This window comes from Rhinopithecus roxellana, chromosome 5 (genome assembly GCF_007565055.1).
Source record: "Rhinopithecus roxellana isolate Shanxi Qingling chromosome 5, ASM756505v1, whole genome shotgun sequence".
NCBI lineage: Eukaryota > Metazoa > Chordata > Mammalia > Primates > Cercopithecidae > Rhinopithecus > Rhinopithecus roxellana.
Genome location: NC_044553.1, coordinates 6,707,925 through 6,731,237, shown reverse-complemented (window position 1 = coordinate 6,731,237; position 23,313 = coordinate 6,707,925). Strand labels below are relative to the sequence as shown.

Below are 23,313 nucleotides of genomic sequence, written 5' to 3'. Positions count from 1 at the left end.
GGGCTCAAGCCATCAGACTTGGCCTCCCTGAGTGGATTATAGGCATGAGCCACTGTACCCAGCTGGCTGCCTTTTTATAAATGCCACTATAAATGCCAAAAATTATTCTCACGAAAGGCAAGTTATATAAATTGAGGCCAAAAAAAAAAAAAAAAAGAAAAAAGCTGCTCAGAAAGTTTTTTGTTTTTCATTAGTATTTTTATTTATAATTTGCTAAGTGAAGGGAGTGGTTAGGAAGCAAATTTGAAAAAGCATTTTGGAGATGGGGAGAGAAAGCTTATGAAAAAGGCAAAAGGAGATTGTTTTAGGCAGGAGGTGGGGTGGGCAAAGGGTGGAGGAGGTGAGGAAGGTGCCGAGAAAATGTTTCTATCCAAAGATTTAATTTGAGGTAACCTTAATTTGAATACATGCTGTAAATTAAAAATCTCTTTTCTTTTCAACAGGAACCACTTGAATTGAAATTCCCAAACATCTCTTATCCTGCTCTGGGGCTCCTAAAGGTAAAATCGTGGCTTCCAACAGACCAGGAGACACACAGCAGTTGTCATCAGTTGGGGAATCTGAATTACTTATGTCAATCCATGCAATGAAAAGTGTTCCTTTTAGAATTCTCCTGGCTGTGCGGTGGCTCACACTTGTAATCCTAGCACTTTGGGAGGCCGAGGCAGGCGGATCACTTGAGGTCAGGAGTTCAAAACCAACCTGGTCAACATGGTGAAACCCCGTCTCTACCAAAAATTAAAAAAATTAGTTGGGCAAGGTGGCACTCGCCTGTAATGTCAGCTACTCGGGAGGCTGAGGCAGGAGAATCGCTTGAGCCTGGGGAAGCAGAGGTTGCAGTGAGTTGAGATTGCACAACTGCACTCCAGCCTGGGCAACAGAGCAAGACTCCGTCTCAAAAAAAGAAAACAAAAAAATTATCCTTGGAAAAGTGTATTCTCAACTTTTAAAATGGATCACATTCTATTAAGTGAAAACATTTGCAAGTATTTTTCACTTTAAACCTAACATTATATTTGAAGTCTAAATTTACACAAAACAAATTTCAGAGGGGTGGTGATAGTTTTACAAAGGGAACCTTTTCTTCAGAAAATGCTTGGCTGTAGGATCCTTTTAAATAGCTAACTCCCTGGTACATTTGAAGTACATTTAAAAACTTGATTTATATATATATATATTTAGAAATATAGCTCTTATGTAAAATGAGGTATGGTATCAACTAAAATGTTTGCAAGTTATAGTCAATGTCCCACATGGTTTAAAAATTATTTATTTACTAATGTATTAAATAATGAGTTAATATAAATGATAACTGTTACCTGAAAGGGTCCCAATCCAGACCCCAAGAGAGGGTTCTTGGACCACGCACAAGAAAGAATTCAGGGCGTGTCCACACAGCAAAGTGGAAGCAAATTTATTAAGAAAGTAAAGGAATAAAAGAATGGCTACTCTATAGGCAGAGCAGTGCTATGTCCTGCTCAACTGAGTATACTTATAGTTATTTCTTGATTATATGCTAAACAAGAGGTGGATTATTAATGAGTTTTCCAGGAGAGGGGCAGGGATTTTCTGGAACTGAGGGTTCCTCCCCTTTTTAAGACTATTTAGGGTAACTTCTGGGCATTGCTATGGTATTTGTAGACTGTCATGGTGCTGGTGAAAGTGTCTTTTAGCATGCTAACACATTATAATTAGTGTATAATGAGCAGTGAGGACAACCAGATGTCACTTACATCGCCATCTTGGTTTTGGCTGGCTTCTTTACTGCATCCTGTTTTATCATCAGGGTCATTGTGACCTGTCTTTTGTGCCGACCTGCTCTCTCATCCTGTGAGTAAGAATGTCAAACCTCCTGGGACTGCAGCCCAGTAGGTCTCAGCCTTATTTTACCCAGCCCCTATTCAAGATGGAGTTGCTCTGGTTTTAACACCTCTGATATAACCAACAAAAATTGAGTCAATTCCTTGGAGTATGTAGTTGTGAAATTTAATCTATCCAAGAATGAGCTCCATGGCCTACTTAGTGGCAACAAAAATAGTTAAGAATGATGTAATATAAAGGCATGTACATTATGCTTCTCCTTATATACATGCTCATATATACTTATAATGCATAAACTATTTCTGGAGGGATACACCAAAAAAAAAAAAAAAAAAAAGAGTAGCTGATTTTAGAAGGGTGAATGGAACACCTAGAGTGGTGGAGACTTTGCTGTATGAATTGTATTTGTTATCATGTGTAAATATCATTTTTAACATAAAAACACTAGTTTTTACAAAGTACATGCAAGGGACCAAACTAGCTAAATGGATTACCCCATTTGGCCACTGAGGTAAACTCTAAAATTACATCTTACTCTCCCAGGGCAGAGTATCAATTGCCTCAAAAACAGAATAAGGTGGAGAAAATGATTTTTCTTTTTTCTTTTTTTTTTTTTTGAGACAGAGTCTGGCTCTGTCGCCCAAGCTGGAGTGCGGTGGCCGGATCTCAGCTCACTGCAAGCTCCGCCTCCCGGGTTTACGCCATTCTCCTGCCTCAGCCTCCCAAGTAGCTGGGACTACAGGCACCCGCCTCGTCGCCCGGCTAGTTTTTTGTATTCTTTAGTAGAGACGGGGTTTCACCGTATTAGCCAGGGTGGTCTCGATCTCCTGACCTTGTGATCCGCCCGTCTCGGCCTCCCAAAGTGCTGGGATTACAGGCTTGAGCCACCGCGCCCGGCCGAGAAAATGATTTTTCATTCCTACTTCTAGAAATTGCTTATTTAATATGTGAGTGAGTGCCCATTTAGGAATGACTGGAAGGAACTAAAATCATGACTGGTGTGTTCTTCTGGCTTTTCCCCCTTATTATTGCAACTGAAGAGTTTCATCTTTCAAAGAAGAAAAAAAAAATGACATTAATAAGTTAATACAATTTTAAAGAAGTAAGAAGGAATTTTCTGTTCTTTTAGGGCTGTCTCCACATGGACCCTACTGAGAGACTGACATGTGAACAGCTGTTGCATCACCCATATTTTGAAAACATCAGAGAAATAGAGGATGTGGCAAAAGAACATGACAAACCAAGGAAGACCCTAAGAAAGAGCCGAAAACACCACTGCTTTACAGAAACATCCAAGGTTGTAATTTCAAATGATCTCCTACCTGCCACCCGGTAGACAGTGGTACGACTCCACCTAGACTTGAGGATGGCAGTTGTGGCTTTCAGCTCCAGCATCCTCATTCCAGCACTAGGAGACAGGTCACAGGGTCTATCAGCCAGGGACCCAGGGATATGTCTCCTGAAGCCCCCTCTCCCTGAATCCTAAAGGTGCTCTTGTCCTGCTGTCACATAGGGACCAGGGTTTCCGGTCTGCATGAGCACAGGTCTCAACAAGGTACATGAGTATGAGTCCAGCTGAGCACACTTCTTGTGCTTTGGAAAACGAAATCAGATTTTCCCCAGGCAGTTCTGTGTCATCACGTACACCTTCAGTATTAACTAACTCTCCAGGTTTGTCCAAAAAAGGAGCGTTTTCTTCCCTGATCCTTTGTCAGAGTTGGCTAGGGCAAATACAGTGATGAGTGCTTTTGGTGGTATCAGCTGAAAACATTTAACCAGAGAACAGCATCCAAACTGCACACGGGGAGTCTGTGAAGAATCCCGATTGGTATAAAATGGCCTTATATTAAGCATCTTGTGATAAGCCAAAAGCTGTAATAATTTAGAATGAACTGTAGGTGGAACCACAACTGATCCTGGGTAACCTCTGGATCTACTTAGGTACTCCTTAAGTTATACATTATCTTGCCTTTGTCTTTCCCTTTGCAGCTTCCACTGCCCAGCATGCTGAATGGTACCAGGGTGTTGTGTGTGAGGCTGGGAGGAGGGAAAAGGGTGAAGAGTCCATGAGGAACAAGTACATGAACATGAACTCCAGGGCCCTAATGTAGATCACAGTTACAAAATTAATAATGTTTTAATTTTATTCTCCATCATGTATGATCCAGGTAGCGAAACAGGCCAGAAACAGACTCCTCCACCCCCACCCCCGAATTATTCCTTATCTCAGTATTACTTTGTATTCAAGAACAAAAGGTTTTGATGGAAATATTTCTACTTGAAAAAATAGGGAAACTCCACTATTTGGTGTATTGCTTTTTTTTTGAGACCGAGTCTCACTCTGTCGCCCAGGCTAGAGTGCAGTGGCGTGATCTTGGCTCACTGCAACCTCTGCCTCCCGGGTTCAAGCATTTCTCCTGCCTCAGCCTCCCCAGTATCTGGGATTACAGGCACGCGCCAGTATGCCCAATTAATTTCTATATTTTTAGTAGAGACGGGGTTTTGTCATGTTGGCAGGCTGGTCTCGACTCCTGACCTCAGGTGATCCATCCGCCTTGGCCTCCCAAAGTGCTGGGATTACAGGCATGAGCCACCACAGCTGGCCTGGTGTACTGCTTTTAAATCCTGAAAGAATCAACTGATTTAAAAGTACTAAAAAGTCCTTTTCTGAGGAGAATGCCTGAAAAAATTTTTTCTAAAAAGTAAAAGTACTAAAACGTTCCTTTTTAGGGATACCTAAGGACATATAGTGCAATACAAAAAATACAGGTGTGTTCTGACTTTCATTTGACATTGACAATAAATTCAAACATTTTCAGGAAGCTTGAAGGAAGCAGTTTTGTCTTTTTTCTTTAGAGATGGGGGTCTTGTTATGTTGCTCAGGCTGGTCTCCTGGGCTCAAGGGATCCTCCCACCTCAGCCTCCCTCGTAGCTGGAACTACAAGTGTGCACTGTGCCATGCTTGGTTTGCCTTTTTAACTAAGGAAAGAGAGTAAATAGGCAAATTGCCTAGGTGCTCTGGTTATCAGTTTTCTCTGCCATAAGACAAGGCATTGGCTTAAATGATCCCTAAGATCTCAGCAAGCTCTCAACTCCTGTAAATCTATGTTTTCTTCTCAATAATGTTAACATGGAGATTTTCCCCTTTTCATATTATCTAAATCTTCTTTAATGTGCATGTTTTTCCTTTTTAATGTAAAATAAACATTTAAAAGGAAAAGCAAAGACCAAATTGAAACATTTAATCCTCTCTCAAGTCCTGGATTCTGTGCCAAAAAAGTATTTCTATACTAACAAGCTTAATTACCTCTTTTGTGATATATCCTAAATAATGAAAAAAAAAAAAAATGCATGGCACAGTTTTGAACCTAATTCTGTGTTTTGCATTTTCAGTTGCAGTACCTACCCCAGCTAACTGGCAGCAGCATCCTTCCAGCTTTGGACAATAAGAAGTACTACTGTAACACCAAGAAACTTAACTACCGTTTTCCAGACATTTAAAGGAGCTAGGAGACATGATTTTAAAAAAGGAATCAATAGATACTTTGAAGAAAATAAAACTTATACAGTTGATCGAAAACAATTACAATGTTGAAAACACACCAGGAGAAAACATAAGCAAGAAACTGGGAGGCCAATTGGCAAGATATGAAGGGAAATTCCAGATCCAGTCTTACATGCTTGATGATGGTGTCCAGAAAAGAAAGCAAAAACCTGTTTGGAGTTGCACTTGTATTTCAGTTCCTGTAAGCAGCTGAGCTTATGGACAGAATATGAACTGTCCCATACCTCTGGCAAAATTAGATGATACCAAAAAGATTTATGCTTCAGTTGTACCACATGCCACACAAGAAAAATGGACTACAAAATGCCCATATATATTTCCTCGGATCTGTTGCCTTGAGTCCTAGCTCCTGTCTCTCAGATTGTTTCAGCATCATATTTAAGGAAAGTTCTATTTCTTTTTTTTTTTTTTTTGAGACGGAGTCTTGCTCTGTCGCCCAGGCTGGAGTGCAGTGGCCGGATCTCAGCTCACTGCAAGCTCTGCCTCCTGGGTTTACGCCATTCTCCTGCCTCAGCCTCCCGAGTAGCTGGGACTACAGGCGCCCACCACCTCGCCCGGCTAGTTTTTTGTATTTTTTTTTAGTAGAGACGAGGTTTCACCATGTTAGCCAGGATGGTCTCGATCTCCTGACCTCATGATCTGCCCGCCTTGGCCTCCCAAAGTGCTGGGATTACAGGCTTGAGCCACTGCGCCCGGCCGGAAAGTTCTATTTCTTGAAATCAAAATGTTTAAAATCCCATTTCCTGCTTGCTCTATTTCTTGATTTTTATATTTTAAAACATTTTGAGGGTAACAGGTTCGAAATATTTAAAAGCATACGAATTATCACAAAGACTTGGTAATTTATATATTTAATTATATGTTTATACATTTCATCCTTACTTTATCAGTAAAGGATGCACCTTAGTCACTTTTGCAGGCAAGATGAATTTACTGTAATCTGTCTACATTTATTCACCCAATTCCCCTTGCAAACCATGGCATGAAGCCTGGCAGTTGATTAAGGCAGTCAAAGGGTAGAGCAAGATCTACAGGCTTTGCAGGAACTGAACCTGTCAGCCTGAAAATAATTAGTACATCATTCTCTCTGGCACAGCCTTTGACCTGGTACATCTATAGGCAAACCTGTAATACAGTGATCTGGGTTTCAGAAGAAATTGCTTGTGAGCTTTTACTTGAGTCATGAAAGACATTACGTTGTAAACTGATGTTTTCCCTGAAACATCTTTTTGCACTATGTTTGTATGTTTTGTATGTTTATGTGTGTGTGTGTGTATATATATATGCGCTATTCTAACAACTAATGTATTACACTAAGTAGTCCAAAGTATTATTGAGGACTCATAGCCTTGCACAGTGAGACTTAAAATGATGACATATATATATGTCGATCCTCCCACCTCAGCCTCCCAAGTAGCTGGGACTACAGGCATGTGCCACTATACCTGGCTAATTTTTTTGTATTTTTTGGTAGAGGCAGGGTTTTGCCATGTTCCCCAGGCTGGTCTTGAACTCCTGGGCTCACATGATCTGAGCACCTCAGCCTTCCAAAGCACTGGCATTACAGGCATGAGCCACTGCGCCTGGCCAAAATGACATAATTAGCTTTGATTTGGCCTACTGCTCTCAATCAAAAAGCTTTTTCATCCTTGTTCCCCAGACACAAGGGCAATATGAAGCCTGATGTCTGTTTCTTACAGCTCAACACCATTTCTGGTTGATGTGCTGCCACTATTCCTAGCACTTCTCAGTCATGGTCTTCGAAGTTGTATTTCACTCTATTTTCAAAACAATTCTTCTGTACTCTCATTTTCTTCCTGTTAATTTTCTTCACGATGACATCTGACCCCATTTACTTAAGTAATCCACTGAGGTCTGGTGTGTGTTCAATAATTTTGACTCTAGGCAGTTTAATAATATCCTAACGCTTCCTAATGTATGTCATTTCTTGCCTAGACCTGATATGGGTTAAATGCTAGTCCCTGAATTACTCAATTCCTGTTAGACAGCTTTGATTCAAATGACAAGGAAGAACATCCAGCTTCCATGAATAGTTAAAATTTTTTTTTCCCTTAACCCAAGAAAATGCACTTGACGGAGGCAGATTACTATAACTGCCTGATAATTCAGCAAATAGTTTTACCAAAAACCATTCGAATAGAAAAGTAGTTCTAGACTAAATCGTGGTGAATCAGTTGTCTCACTATACAGTAATGAAACAAACCTGAGAAAAAAGGCTTATTTTTCTCTAATGAGTTCCATTACATTTATGCTTATGTTCAATTTAACCATATTTATAATCCTTTTATTCAGCATGAAATCTCCACTGTATCATGAGACTCTTCCACATCCTTTTATTTACTATTTTCTGATTTTTAAAATGACAGCGGCAATTACCGTTTATACTATGTGTTATTTGTATAAGCTGGTTTTTAAACACAACGAAAATTCATTTTTCTACCTGAAAACTGTATCATAGAAAGTGTTTATTTGAAAATTATTTTCAAGTTTATATTCAACAGCTCAATAATGTTCAAACTAGGCTGGGCACAGTGGCTCACGCTTATAATCCCAGCACTTTGAGAGGCTGAGGCGGGTGGATCCTGAGGTTAGGAGTTCAAGACCAGTCTGGCCAAGATGGTGAAACCCTGTCTCTACTAAAAATACAAAAATTAGCTGGGCGTGGTGGCGGGTGCCTGTAATCCCAGCTACCTGGGAGGCTAAGGCAGATAACTGCTTGAACCCGGGAGGCAGAGGTTGCAGTGAGCCGAGATCACACCACTGCACTCCAGCCTGGGCAATAGAGTGAGAGTCTGTCTCAAAAAAAAAAAAAGTTCAAATCAAACACACAGAAATCTATAAACAAACTGGCATATAACAGTAATAGAATCAGGGCCATTTCACACAGGTAACAGGTTATACGTTTATATAGACCTGTTTTATCTATTTTTGACTTTTTTTTTTTTTTTTTTTTTGAGACAGGGTCTTAATCTGTTGCCCAGGCTGGAGTGCTAGAGTGCAGTGGTGCCAGCATGGCTCACTGCAGCCTTGACTTCCCAGGCTCAAATGATCCTCCTACCTCAGACTCCTGAGTAGTTGGGACTACAGGAATGTGCCACTATACCCAGCTATTTATTTTTTAATTTTTTGGTAGAGACAGGGTTTTGCCACGTTGCCCAGGCTCATCCTGAACTCCTGGACTCAAATGATCTGCCCGTCTTGGCCTTCAAAAGTGCTGGGATTATAGGCCGGCCTTTTTTTTTTTTTTTTTTTTTTAAGAGACAGGGTCTCCATCTTTCACCTAGGCTACCACGCTGGTGTGTAGTGGCCGTGATCATAGCTTACTGCAGCCTCAAACTCCTGAGCTCAAGCGATCCTACCACCTCAACCTCCCAAGTATCTGAGATTACAGGTGTACACCACCACGCCTGGCTAATTTTTAAAATTTTTTATAGAGATGGGGTCTCGCTGTGTTGCCCAAATTGGTCTAACTTCTGGTCTCAAGTGATCCTCCCACCTCAGCCTCCCAAAGCACTGGGATTACAGGTATGAGCCATGGCACCGAGCCTACAGCAGTTTTAGGTTTTAAGAAAACCTAAGCATAGCCTACTGGTTTTTATTATTGTTTCCTTTATTATATTGCAATCTGCAAAACTATTTGCATTCAGCCAAGTATCTGTCCAGTTTTAATAAAATAGTAGCCTAAATTTACAAAATAGACAAATTAAGCCGCGACTGTTGATTCTGAGAAAGTCTGTATTTCAAGAACACAAGAATGCAGGATCATGGGAAATGCATGCAAATCCTGGGAAGCAATATGAAATGCATGCTTCAACAACCACTGACCACTATGCATAATTGACGCCATCAATGAATCTGTAATTTAGCTTCTAATTTTTCATAATTTTGCATTTATGGTAGTATGCTTCAATAACTTTAAAGTTAAATTTAATGTAAATTACTAATAAAAACATCTGTTGTACAAATAACTTTAAAGGATTCTAAATAAATATCTACATCAAGAGATATCTATAGATTTACATATTAAATGAATATATTAGAATTAAAATGTTACCTAGTTTGCTTTTTTTTTTTTTTTTTTTTTTTTGAGACAGAGTATTGCTCTGTCGCCCAGGATGGAGTGCAGCAACCTCCACCTCCCAAGTCAAGTAATTATCCTGCCTCAGCCTCCAGAGTAGCTGGGATTACAGGCGTGGACCACCACACCCAGCTAATTTTGTCTTTTTAGTAGAGACGGGGTTTCACCATGTTGGCCATGGTTGGTCTCGAACTCCTGACCTCAGGTGATCTGCCTGCTTTGGCCTCTCAAAGTGCTGGGATTATGGGCATGAGCCACCACGCCTGGCTGCACTCTTCTTAAAATGAATTAAGGTACATAAATTCTCACTTCCAACTTAGTAACATTAGTGAGTCATGTCTGAATATTTATTTTCTAAATATAATGCACTCTCTACTTCTAAAATGTCATGATATGGCATCCTTATAATTCTACTGATGACTATATAATATTAGTTGATGTTTAGAATCAACAGTTTCAAATGATCCTTTATACTGAAATAAGACACATTATTTTACTTCAATTGTAATTTTAGTTCCAGAGAAGGCAGTGCTGTCTCAAAGACCTGGACAAGATTTTCTTTTTCTTTTACTCCGGGAAGATCACTTAACAACAAATATTTGAGGTTTCTGCAAATAAAGAAAAAAGTCACTTCAATTTAGCCAAGAGCATTAAAAATAAACTCAATTTACTAGCTTAAAGAAAGAAACTTATATAGAAAATTAATCTATATCACCCTATGCTTTCAAAATGACTTTTAGAGCAGTAGCCTTAGAGATGAAATTCATGCCAGGAAGTAACACAGACTTTAGGTTATGTCAGTATTTCTAGCTGAATCATTCTAAATAAAAAATATATTTATAATGATGTAGATATCCTTTGCATGTGAAACATGAAATGTGAATCTCAACCTCAAAAGGGCAAAAACTGGGAAAATTCTTAGAAATACTCGAGTTTCTACTAAGATGAAGCTCTGAAGCCTCAAGTAATATAAGAGATGAACAATCTACTACTTGTGGTCCTAATGTTTAAAATTTCTCAAACTTCCTGTCATACTGAGGTTACTGGCAGATCCATTATATATTAAAGCAGAACTACATTCATTAGATTTATAATTTGAATGTTGGGATCTCTAACACAGAGATTTGATTAAACAAACTTCTATTCTTTTTTCATCACGCTGATAAGACTCAGAACCTTACAATTTTAGAGTTAAACATTCCTTGCTAGTATTATCTGTTTTTGCATTTGGAATTAGGTGAGTTGCTCCAGGCCATGGCATGGGTCTGGTTGGTGTCATAAGAGGATGTAGAACAGCTTTCCTAACCAGTGGATGCGTGCTTTTGATGATTATTATAGTGTCAGGCAGTGTTCTAGGCTCTAGACACAGAAAGGTGAATATTTCAAGGTTTTTTTCCCCTCAAGTAACATAATTACAGGGTAAAATGCTAATAGGTATATACCAAATGTCCTGAAAATATCAAAAACATAGGGGAAATTGCTTTAAAAAAAAAGGAGAGAAAGCATAATCATTGAAGCTTACTGAGGGCTTACTGTGACAGGCACCATGTTAGGTGCTTAACGTAGATTTAATTTTTAAAAACATATAAAAAATTCAATAAAACATTAATGTATTAAGATTGATCATTTTAGCTCTTTTAAAGTATTACAGATGGAAGTGAGGTCATTTTTAAAAATTATCTTTTTCAGAACTAAAAATAGACACCAGCCCTCACAGTCAGTTAAATTCTAACTATTCACCTTAACAGCAAAATTTCCACTTTGGCTTTGATCATCTACCTTAAATGACGCAAAGCAATGATGCCTTTGTCTGTGACATTCCCACAGGATATTATTTCCATTTCCAATATGCTTTTCTGTAAATTTTCAAGTTGACCAAGTCTCACCAAACAGTCATCCTCGATATAATGACACTTACACAGCCTTATTTTTTCAACATGCTGTAGGCCCTCTGGGGAGAAAAAGTACAGATTAAGAATCTGCTTTACCACTAAGATAACAAACTGTCCTGGTTTGCCCAGGACTGACATAGGATTGAAAGTCCTATGTCCTGGGAAACCTCTTAATCCCATGAAAACTGGAATGATTGCTCACCCTATTAGCCATATAAGGCCCCCATAGAAAGGGGCCATTCTACAGTCAGATGTCCACACACTGGAGGAAAGAAATGCCCACATAGGGCCAGGCCTGGTGACTCCCAGCACTTTGGGAGTCTGAGGTGGGTGAATCACCTGAGGTCAGGAATTTAAGACCAGCCTGGCAAACATGGCAAAACCCCGTCTCTACTAAAAATAGAAAAATCAGCCTGTCGTGGTAGTGCACGCCTGTAGTCCCAGCTACTTGGGAGGCTGAGGCAGGAGAATCACCTGAACCCAGGAGGTAGAGGTTGTAGTGAGCCAAGATCGCACCACTGCACTCTAGCCTTGGAGACTAGCCTTGGTGACAGAGTGAGACTCTGTCTCAAAAAAAAAAAAAAGAGGCCGGGTGCAGTGGCTCACGCCTGTAGTCCCAGTACTTTGGGAAGCCAAGGCGGGCAGATCACGAGGTCAAGAGATGGAGACCATCCTGGCTAACACGGTGAAAACCCATTCTCTACTAAAAATACAAAAACAAAATTAGCCAGGCATGGTGGCGGGCGCCTGTAGTCCCAGCTACTCAGGAGGCTGAGGTGGGAGAATGGCATGAACCTGGGAGGCAGAGCTTGCAGTGAGCCGAGATCGTGCCACTGCACTCCAGCCTGGCCGACAGAGCAAGACTCTGTCTCAAAAAAAAAAAGAAAGAAAAAAATGCCCACGTAAGCAGAAGCTGTGTGGATATAATTATTCCTGCATTACTGAGGGCTTCTCAATGACAGAAGTTTGACAAAGATAGTTTGACAAACAAGGCCCTGAATTTTAAGTCAATAAACCAAAGACTAGAGACATGTAGAAACAAGCTTAGTGAGAGGAGGAAGGAGAGAAAGGTGTCTGTAACCTCAATTTAATTTGAAAATAAATATCAAACCCAGGAAGAAATAAACTTGACTGTACTGAAATGGGCAAAAAGGACATACCTATGACTATAATTGTGAGTCAACTGCAACAAAATGGTCACTGCAAAATCACCTGCATTTCCTATTAGCAAAATGATAGGGTAGTTACCCATGTGATCAAATCCAATGCTCATGATACAAGAGTTGGTGGCGTCAATAGCCTGAATCTTGTATTTGTCCAGAGGGCCTGTTGGAAGGTGGTTGTAATCCATCTGCCACCTCTCCTGGCCATGGTAGCGCACCATGGCCCCACAGCGCAGCAACCACTCGGATGCCGCCCTGTCAGGGCCAACATCCCTGATGCGATCATAATCCACCCTGTTGGCAAGTGAAAAAAAGCAGTTTGCTTTTACAATAATAACTAGCTTGTTAACTATATTAACTGACATAAATAATACAGAACGCAACAAATTTTCATTTCAAGTGACTGAGGAAGAAGATAAATGTATTAGTGAGATCCATGCAAAAACCAAAACCAAAAACAAAAAAAACAGTAGTCTATCTGCAGTTTTAGTTTTCTTTTTGTTTCCAAGTGAACACTGTCAATGCATATTATTTTTATATGAATTTATCAGACACAACTTTTCATTGATTCACATATAGTAGAGTGCTTGACACCAGAGATATTTAGTAACCATTCTACGAATGACTATACTTGGTTAGAATTTGTATTAATAACAAAAGATTAAAGAGAAAATAATTCTGAATCCCGTATTCAAATTAATCTCATTAAGTGATATTTATTAATTTCTACATATGCTTTTTTCACAAGCCAGGGATCATAATGCTGTATTAAGTAATCAGAAGGAGGTTAGTTTCATCAGCTTCAAAATGCTATTTCTTTTTTTCTCTCTCTTTTTTTTTTTAGATGGATTCTCACACTCTAGCCCAGGCTCGAGTGCAGTGGCGCAATCTCGGCTCACTGCAAGCTCCACCTCCCGGGTTCACGTCACTCTCCTGCCTCAGGCTCCCGAGTAGCTGGGACTACAGGTGCCCACCACCACACCCGGCTAATTTTTGGTATTTAGTGGATACAGGGTTTCACGGTGTTAGCCAGGATGGTCTCGATCTCCTGACCTCATGATCTGCCCCCCTCGGCCTCCCAAAGTGCTGGGATTACAGGCGTGAGCCACCGTGCCTGGCTCAAAATGTTATTTCTAAGTGTGCCACCCACTAATTTTGTGAAAACCTGAGTTACTTTGATAGAATTCAAAAGGTTAACTACATTCCTTTAAAAAGCCATAAAAATAAAATATTTTAAAATTATAATAAGTTTTTCTGATTATAAAATAAATGTTTATTTTAGAAAACTTGAAATGTATCAAAAGGACAGACAAGTAAGAAAAATCACTGAAATCCTGCAACCCAAACAGCCACATTTAATATTTTGTAATCCATTTTTCTGGTGTTTTTTCTATGTTTGTGTGGGTTTTGTTTGTAAACAAAATCAGGATCACACCACACAAATTGTTAAAATAACATTTGAAATACGAGAAATAGCCAAATGAGCTACTGGGAACTTATTTCACCATAACCATCTCCACATTTCTTCACTTTATTTAGAATCACTTACTTATTAAACACTGCATTCAACCAGCCCCAGAAGTATCTGGAATCACATGACCATGGGAGTTTCTTTATGCCACACAACTGCTGGGAAACTTTTCCAAACAGCATCATTTGATCTAGACACACAAAACAGTACTTACATTAGATCATCATGAGAGTCCCATACATATAGCAACTTACTTCACAACCTCAGAGTCAATGCTCTTGTACTGATAAAGCTAATGACTCACTTGCCACTCAACACTTATTGTGCAAGTCACTCCTGTTTCTTGTTCTTGGGGTTATTTGTTTGCTGAAAAAAAAGTGAGGGGTTGGACTGGACGGTGTCTAAGGTTCCTTCCGGCTTGCACATTAAGTTCCACTGTTGAAACCTCAATTGGAGTCTTGTCTGTCGTACTGCCTTCTAGTGTCCATTCAGGCGCTGTAGCTATGAATTTGCTGAAGCTGGCTCTACTCCCCATCTATATTTCCAGTATCAAAATGACACACTAAAATCACCGAAAGAGCAACGTGTCGAGGTTGAGATGCTTGCATCCAGGAAAGAAGAGGAGACATGAAAATAGATATACCTATGACAAGGCTGCAAGTGCTGTTACCAGAGCAGTGTAAACAAAAAAACTACTTAAGGGCAGCTGGGAAAGACTGGGCAAGTAACTTCACCTCTCTGACCTCTGGTTTTCTCATTTGTAAAATGAGATGATTTGCTTAGATTATTTCCAGTTGTCAAAATCTATAACCATAATTTGAGAACGTAATTCCTGGAGGAGGTTTCGATTTGATTTACCTCAATTCAAGTTTCCCTAGTAGTGTGCTAGGTGTGTGCAGGGGACTGGGTGCGGCGGGGAGTGGGGGGATGGGGAGACAAAGATAAATGAAACATAGTGTTTGCTTTGAGCATCTGACAGTGTAATGCAGGATGGAGTGGGCTAAGACATGTTACCAAGTAGTTAAAATAAATGACAGAACTTGATAAATGCCTGAAAAGAGTTAAAATAAGGACAGAAAGGATTTCAACCAACAAAGGTCCAGGAAAAATTATGCCAGATTATATTAGCTGAAGTAGGAACATTTAAGGCATGTTATTTTCAGTTTCACTAGCACATGTGAGTCATGAGAAGAGGCAGACAACTTGCAGTCAGGTCATGAAGGGTTTTGCATGCTCAGCCAGGGAATTTGGACTGTATTCTGTAGGCAGCAGGGAGTCACCAAGGTTTTTGAACAAAGCACTGGCCTTTGGGAGGCCGAGGCAGGCTGATCACGAGGTCAGGATATCGAGACCATCCTGGCTAACATGGTGAAACCCCGTGTCTACGAAAAAAAAAAAAAAAAAATTAGCTGGGCATGGTGGCACGCACCTGTAGTCCCAGCTACTCAGAGGTTGAGGCAGGAGAATCGCTTGAACCCGGGAGGCGGAGGTTGCAGTGAGCTGAGACTGCACCACAGCGCACTCGAGTTTGGGCAACAGAGCGAGACTCCGTCTCAAAAATAAATAAATAAATAAATAAATAAAAATAAATAAATAAATAAAAATAGAACAAAGCATTGGCATTGTTACAGTTGTGCTTCAAGAAATTTACTCAGACAGCAGCATCAAGATGAAGGGTAAACAGAATGGGACAGCCAGCCAGCAAGGGCTTCAATTACATGAGGCCATAGGAAAGGGTCTAGTTGAGGAAGGATGGGAATGACATTACAGAGTTGGTTCCATATGACTTAGTTAAGAGAGATGTAAAGGCATGGGCTACAGGAGTTGAAAATGACACCAAGTTTTGGCCCGGAGTCACTGGTAGTAGGATGGTGATGCCATTAAAAGAAATCACATCAGGAGGACAGGGTTATAGGCTCAGCTTTTTTTCTTTTAGTTTTTCATAATCTACATATTAAGTGTTAGCAGGATTTCTAAGTGCAGATGACGAAAAATCATTGGAATCAGAGGTCACAAAATGTTAGAGCTATAAGAAATTTAGATCATCTGGATGAAATCTCTCATATAGAGGTGAGGAAATTGAAGCCCTGATGTTAAGTAACTTCCTGACACCCTAAATCCTTTCTTGAACAAGGTGGGGTATTAATAAATTCTGTGTTTAAATGCTCAATGTTTCATGACTAATGGTGGTAGTGTTGAAACTTGAACCCAGTTCTCTACCAGCCCAGGGTCCTTTCCTCAATCATTACAAGGTTCTAGAATTCAAGAGAAAGAAGAGGGCTAGACAGATGCCTGAGTGGGAAACACCTTAGAGCTGAGGAAGTGATTGAGGATGCTGAGGCTGTGGAATAGTGAGAGATGTGAACTGAAGACAGAACCAACTACCCTTTTCATCTCTTTTCTACCATAGCCATCTTCATTACTGCAAACCTCTGCTCCACTACCTCTTATCATGTTCTCAACCCTTTCCAGCTTTTTGTTAAACACTCTCTGCCTGTGCCCACCTCAAATAACTCTATTAGTTGTCAATCTTATTTACAAATAAGGGCTTTCCCAGCTTCTACTCAGGCTGTTTTCTCTTAAGCCTCCCTCCCCCATCACCATCAATCTGTGGAAATCTCACCCAATTTCAAGACCTTACTCAAATGCCATGTCCATTCATTCATTCGTTCACTCAAAAAATATTTATTGAATGTCTGCTATACTTAGGGCAAAGGCAACAATGGTAAGACAAAACAAACAAGAACAAAGGAGAAAGAGACACACAGAAAGACAAGGTTCCTGACCTCATAGAATGTATAATTTAATAGAAACAGATGACATATAAAGAGATAAGTAACACCCAGTGTGGTTGGCCAGTAGAGGTGTGAACAAATGCCATGAGAACCATGAGAAGAAGGCTTCACACCAGAGGTGTCTTTTGAAATGGGTCTTAATGATTAAGAGTTTTCAGTTAGTTTAAAAGCAGAAGCAGAATATGCAAAAAAAAAAAAAAAAAAAAAAAAAATCCAGTTAGAACGAAAACAGAGTATGAAAAGTAAAAGAAAGAGCAAGGATGACATCTTATTCATTTCAATTTTTCTCAGCATAATGCAAACGTTTAATAAATATTTGTTTATTAATAGTCTTCAATGGTTGACATGTTTCCATGGAGAAAGGTAAAACCAGTTAAACTGTTATTAAGCAGGTGAATTAGAGTGATCTTTGAAAACTGACTACTTTTGCTTGATTCATTTTGACCCATCTTATAATTTAGTGTAAATGAAAGGCCAAATTTACTTCAGCTGTAATCTCTAAAAACACAAGATATTAGATTTAAAATGTTTTAAACATAAAAATTAAATTTATATTTGGCAATAGAGTTAACAAAAACTGGTAGGTTTTTACATTCTCAACTCCAACTTTGCTAATGATTTTGCAAATTCTTCCTACTTGAGTACAAGCAGTTGCCTTTGGGAACACTTTCTAAAGGGAAAGAGGAGACCTCTAGTGGTAAGTTAGTGAATCTAGCTCTAATAAATTAAAAGTACCCAGTTAAATGCAAATTAGAAAATAACCACTACTAAATTACTGCTGCCATAGATAATCCACCATGATTAAGTGGGTTTCGTACCAGGGATGCACAAATGGCTTACCATACACAAGTCAATAAACGTTATACGCCACATAAACACAATTAAAAACAAAAATCACATGATCATCTCCATAGATGCAGAAAAAGCATTTCACAAAATCCGGCATCCCTTTGTGATTAAAATCCTCAGCAGAATTGGCATACAAGGGAAATACCTCAAAGTAATAAAAGCCATATATGACAAACCCACAGCCAACATAATATGAACAGGGAAAGTTTAAAGCATTCACTTCAAGAACTGGAACAAGATAAGGATGCTGAGTCTCACCACCCCCCTTTCTTTTTTTTTTTTTGAGATAGTGTTTCACGCTTGTCGCCCAGACTGGAGTGCAATGGCACGACCTCAGCTGACTGCAACCTCTGCCTCCTGGCTTCAAGTAATTGTCATGCCTCAGCCTTCCAAGTAGCTGGGATTACAGACACCAACCACCACATCCGGCTAATTTTTTGTATTTTTAGTAGAGATGGGGTTTCACCATGTTGGCCAGGCTGGTCTTGAACTCCTGACCTCAGGTGATCCACTCCCCTTGGCCTCCCAAAGTGCTGGGATTACAGGTGTGAGCCACTACACCCAGCCTCATTCTCATCACTTCTATTCAACATAGTACTGGAAGTCCTAGCCAGAGCAATCAGAAAAGAGAAGAAAGACAAGGCATCCAAATAGGTAAAGAGGAAGTCAAACTGTTGCTATCTGCTAATGATATGATTGTGTACCTAGAAAACCCTAAAGACTCCTCCAAAAAGCTCCCAGAACCAATAAATGAATTCAGCAAAGTTTCAGAATACAAAATTAATGTACAAAATTAGTACCTTTCCTATATACCAACAGTGACCAAGCTGAGAATCAAATCAAGAAACTCAACCCCTTTTATAATAGCTGCAAAAATAAATAAATAATTAAATGCTTAGGAATATGCCTAACCAAGGAGGTGAAAGACCTCTAAAAGGAAAACTACAAAACACTGCTGAAAGAAATCACAGACGACACAAACAAATGGAAACACATCCCATGCTCATGGATGGGTAGAGTTAATATTGTGAAAATGATCATACTGCCAAAAGCAATCTACAAATTGCTTCAAGTTCATTGCAGATTCTGGATATTAGTCTTCCCATCAATACAATTCCCATAAAAATACCATCATTCTTCAGAGAACTAGAAAAAACAATCCTAAAATTCATACAGAACCAAAAAAGAGCCCACATAGCCAAAGCAAGACTAAGCAAAAAGATAAATCTGGAGGCATGACATTACCTGATTTCAAACTATACCATAAGGCCATAGTCACCAAAACAGCATGGTACTGGTATAAAAATAGGCACATACACCAATGGAACAGAATAGAGAACCCAGAAAGAAAACCAAATACTTATAGCCAACTTATCTTCAACAAAACAAACAAAAACATAAAGTGGGGAAATGACACCCTATTCAACACATGGTACTGGGATAATTGGCAAGCCACATGTAGGAGAATGAAACTGGATCCTTATCTCTCACCTTATACAAAAATCAACTGAAGACGGATCAAGGACTTAAATCTAAGACCTGAAACTATAAAAATTCTAGAAGATAACATCAGAAAAACCCTTCTTGACACTGGCTTAGGCAAGGGTTTCATGACCAAGAACCCAAAAGCAAATGCAATAAAAACAAAGATAAGTAGTTGGGACTTAATTAAACTAAAGAGCTTTTGCATGGCAAAAGGAACAGTCAGCAGAGTAAACAGACAACCCACAGAGTCAGAGAAAATCTTCACAATCTATACATCTGACAGAAGACTAACATCTAGAATCTACAATGAACTCAAACAGATTAGCAAGAAAAAACCAAACAATCCCATCAAAAAGTAGGCTAAGGACGTGAAGACAGTTCTCAAAAGAAGATATAGGAATGGCCAACAAACATATGAAAAAACGCTCAACATCACTAACGATCAAGAAAATGCAAATCAAAACCACAGTGTGGTATCACCTTACTCCTACAAGAATGGCCATAATCAAAAAATTAAAAAAAAATAGATGTTGGTGTGGATATGGTGAAAAGGGAACACTTCTACACTGCTGATGGGAATGTAAACTAGCACAACCACTATGGAAAACATTGTGGAGATTCCTTAAAGAACTAAAAGTAGGACTACCATTTGATCCAGCAATTTCACTACTGGGTGGCTATCCAGAGGAAAGGAAGTCATTATACAAAAAAGATACTTGCACACGTTTATAGCAGCACAATCTGCAATTGCAAAAATGTGGAACCAACCCAAATGCCCATCAATCAATGAGCGGATAAAGAAGCTGTGGTATATATATGATGGAACACTACTTAGCCATAAAAAGTAATGAATTAATGGCATTCACAGTAACCTGAATAGGATTATTATTATTATTTTTTTGTGTGTGTGAGACAGAGTCTTGCGCTCTGAAGTGCAGTGGCTCAATCTCAGCTCACTGTAACCTCCGCCTCCCAGGTTCAAGTGATTCCCCTGCCTCAGCCTCCCAAGTAGCTGGGATTACAGGCACATGCCACCATGCCTGTTTAATTTTTTGTATTTTAGTAGAGATACGGTTTCACCATGTTGACCAAGATGGTCTCAATCTCCTGACCTCGTGATCCGCCTGCCTTAGCTGCCCAAAGTGCTGGGATTATAGGCGTGAGCCACCGTGCCTGGCCTGGAGTTTACTATTCTAAGTGAAGTAACTCAGGAATGGAAAACCAAACATCGTATGTTCTTACTCAAAAGTGGGAGCTAAGCTGTGAGGATGCAAAGGCATAAGAATGACATAATAGGCCGGGTGCCGTGGCTAACACAGTGAAACCCTGTCTCTACTAAAAATACAAAAAATTAGCCGGGCGTGATGGTGGGCACCTGCAGTCCCAGCTACTCGGGAGGCTGAGGCAGGAGAATGGCATGAACCCGGGAGGCAGAGCTTAAAGTGAGCAGAGATCGAGCCACTGCACTCCAGCCTGGGTGACACAGCAAGACTCTGTCTCAAAAAAATAAATAAGCAAATAAAAAAGAACGACACAATAAGCTAGATGTGTTGGCTCACACCTGTAATCCCAACACTTTGGGAGGCTGAGGCGGGTGGATCACTACAGGTCAGGAATTCGAGACCAGCCTGGCCAACATGGCGAAATCGCATCTCTACCAAAAATATAAAAGTTTGCGGGGTGTGGTGGCATGTGCCTGTAGTCCCAGCTACTCAGGAGGCTGAGGCAGGAGAATTGCTTGAGACCAGGAGGCAGAGGCCACAGTGAACTGAGATTGTGCCACTGCACTCCAGCCTGGGCAACACAGCATGACCCTGTCTCAAAAAATAAAAATAAACACGCACTTACCATATGACCCAGCAATTGTACTCTTGTGCATTTATCCTAGAGAAACAAAAACAGGTTCACACAAAAGTCTGTACGCTCGTGTTCACAGCTGCTTGATTCACAATAGCTAAAAACTAGAAACAACTCAAATGTCCTCGAATGAGTAAACAGTTGAATACACCTGTATTAGTCCATTTTCACACTGCTGATAAAGACATACCCAAGACTGAGAAGAAAAAGAGGTTTTAATGGACTTACAGTTCCACATGGCTGGGGAGGCCTCACAATCATGGTGGAAGGCAAGGAGGAGTAAGTCACATTTTACACGGATGGCAGCAGGCAAAGAAAGAACTTGTGCAGGGAAACTTTTTAAAACCATCAGATCTTGTGAGGCTCATTCACTATCTGGAGAACAGCACAGGAAGAACCCGCCTCCATAATTCAATCACCTCCCATCCAGTTCCTCCCACAACACACGGGAATTGTGAGTTACAATTCAAGATGAGATTTGGGTGGGGACACAGCCAAACCATATTAATACTGTAGTACATCTACATTATGGAATGACACTCAGTAATAAAAAGGAACTACTGATACATGTAACAGTTTGGATGTATCTCAAGGGATTATGCTGAATGAAAGAGTCAATCTCCAAAAGTTACATACTGTATAATTACAATAATTACATTTATGTAACGTTCTTGATATAACAAAATTTTGGAAACAGAGAGTAGATTGGGTGGGGCTGCAAAGGGAAGTTGTGGTTATAAAAGGGCAACTGGAGGGACCCTTGTGATGATGGACCTGGGCTGTACCTTGACTGTAGTGGTGGATACAAGAATCCACACACCTGATAACAATATATAACTAAATATACACAGAGAACACTAATACAAAATGAGGAATCTGAATGAGATCAATGGATTGTGTGAATGTCAATTACCTGGCTGTGATATTGTACTAGTTTTGCAAGATGCTACCACTAGGAAGACTGGGTACAGGGTACACAGAATCTCTATTCTTACAGTTGCATGGGAATCCATAATTACCTCACAAAGTTGAATAAACATCTCTTTTTTTCATCTGTGATGGAACAAGCAGGCAATATTCTACATTGTTTAAACAAATAAAGCAAACTATGTACCACTGTTCTGGTAGTAGAACCCTTTAACCATAATAAATGCCATCACGTAGCAAATGCTTCGCTGTGCTAAACACCTTATCTCGTGTAATCCGCTCAACGGCCCTAAGATTAGGGAGACACTGCTATCACTCCTAGTTCACAGAGGATGGTCGGAGGCAAAGAGGTGAAGTGATTTCCTGGAGCCACCTGACCAAAGACTGGAACCAAGATTCTAAGAGGCACACGAAGTCCTTCTGGTAATAAATTTGTGTCATTCTATTATGTTCAGCTGTGCTAACCCTAAAAATTAAAAACTGCCATCAAGCATACAGAATGGGCGTTAGTAACACCCGTGTCAGCACGGTGATAGTGAATCACATAATTTTAAGGAGTTAGAAGGTCCTTCAGCGATTACGCAGCCCACTACCCTCATTTTTACAGAATGGGAATCAGGTGAAGTGACCTGTACAGGTGAGTCGCTGCTCAGAGCCCGCACAGCACATTTAAAACTGTATTTCGGTTCAGTACTCGAGAAAAGGACACAGACTGATAAATGGTGGCAAAGACCAAGCTGTCTGGTTCATCCGGTACCCAATGCCGGGTCCAGTACAGAGCAGGCGCTCGATATTTACAAGACGAATCAATGAATGAATAGCACCGCCAGGAGCCCCATAAAAGAAGTCCAGAAGACTACGGGCTGTCAGCCTTCGCTGTGACAAAGAGCTTCCGTGAGGACCGAGGACTAAGGACAGACAGGAAGCGCCCTTCCAGTGGACGCTCGACTTGGCTGGGGCCGGGACGGAGACGGTGGGTGCCCAGGCCCTTGGCCTCCCGCGGGCCTGAGCGGGGGCGGGGCGAGGCGAGGGCGGGGCGAGGCGAGGGCGGGGCCGAAGCCGAGCCGGGAGAAAGAAGCCGCTGGGCCCGCCCAAACAAGCATTTTCACCGTAATCCCGCCCAAAGTTTCTCCCGCGGCCCCATGTCCTCATGGCGGTGAAGGTCGAAGATGCGCGACCTAAAGGGCCAGGTTTCCGGTCAGCCCAGCGTTGGCGAAGGGCGAGGGCGGAACACAACCACCACCCTAGTACCGCCCGCTTAGGGGCCTAGCTCTTCTACTCACAGCATCGGAGGAAGGGAGCGAGCCAGCGTCCGCGCGTCTGCGGCGCCCTGGCCTGCCCTTCGCCCTCCGCCCTCCGCCCGCCGCGCGCGCCCATTGGCCACCGCAG

General features: G+C 40.6%; 2 protein-coding genes across 4 annotated transcripts in view; one reads left to right on the top strand and one right to left on the bottom strand.

Moving 5' to 3' along the window:
* Positions 1 to 5,820, top strand: part of CDKL1 (cyclin dependent kinase like 1) — a 66,069-nt gene extending 60,249 nt beyond the window's left edge. The window contains exons 7-9 of the mRNA XM_010389479.2: positions 444 to 500; positions 2,951 to 3,118; positions 5,215 to 5,820. Coding sequence (XP_010387781.1) covers positions 444 to 500; positions 2,951 to 3,118; positions 5,215 to 5,322 — 333 coding nt within the window. The 3' untranslated portion in view covers positions 5,323 to 5,820. The remainder of the gene's footprint in view (positions 1 to 443; positions 501 to 2,950; positions 3,119 to 5,214) is intronic.
* Positions 5,821 to 7,723: 1,903 nt separating this feature from the next.
* Positions 7,724 to 23,308, bottom strand: DMAC2L (distal membrane arm assembly complex 2 like). 3 transcript variants are annotated; one of them, XM_010389477.2, is made up of 6 exons: positions 23,208 to 23,224; positions 14,316 to 14,377; positions 14,090 to 14,201; positions 12,626 to 12,834; positions 11,265 to 11,436; positions 7,724 to 10,093 (listed from the first exon to the last, which is right to left on the bottom strand). In XM_010389477.2, exons 3-6 carry the CDS (start codon positions 14,194 to 14,196, stop codon positions 9,979 to 9,981), a joined length of 603 nt encoding a protein of 200 aa, XP_010387779.1. In that variant the 5' UTR covers positions 14,197 to 14,201; positions 14,316 to 14,377; positions 23,208 to 23,224; the 3' UTR covers positions 7,724 to 9,978. The 3 variants fall into 3 exon arrangements, with proteins under 3 accessions (XP_010387779.1, XP_010387778.2, XP_030786990.1); XM_010389476.2 differs by lacking the exon at positions 14,316 to 14,377 and having other exon boundaries at positions 23,208 to 23,308; XM_030931130.1 differs by lacking the exons at positions 14,316 to 14,377; positions 23,208 to 23,224 and adding an exon at positions 23,103 to 23,149.
* Positions 23,309 to 23,313: the final 5 nt, after the last annotated feature.

Coding starts and splice junctions, on each gene's coding strand:
- DMAC2L (XM_010389476.2), bottom strand. CDS start 23,301: ATGGGCGCGCGCGGCGGGCGGAGGGCGGAGGGCGAAGGGCAGGCCAGG. Junction 12,835..14,089: donor TTGAATGCAGTGTTTAATAA/GTAAGTGATTCT, acceptor ACTTGCCAACAG/GGTGGATTATGATCGCATCA. Junction 11,437..12,625: donor CATTGGATTTGATCACATGG/GTAACTACCCTA, acceptor TTTTCTCCCCAG/AGGGCCTACAGCATGTTGAA.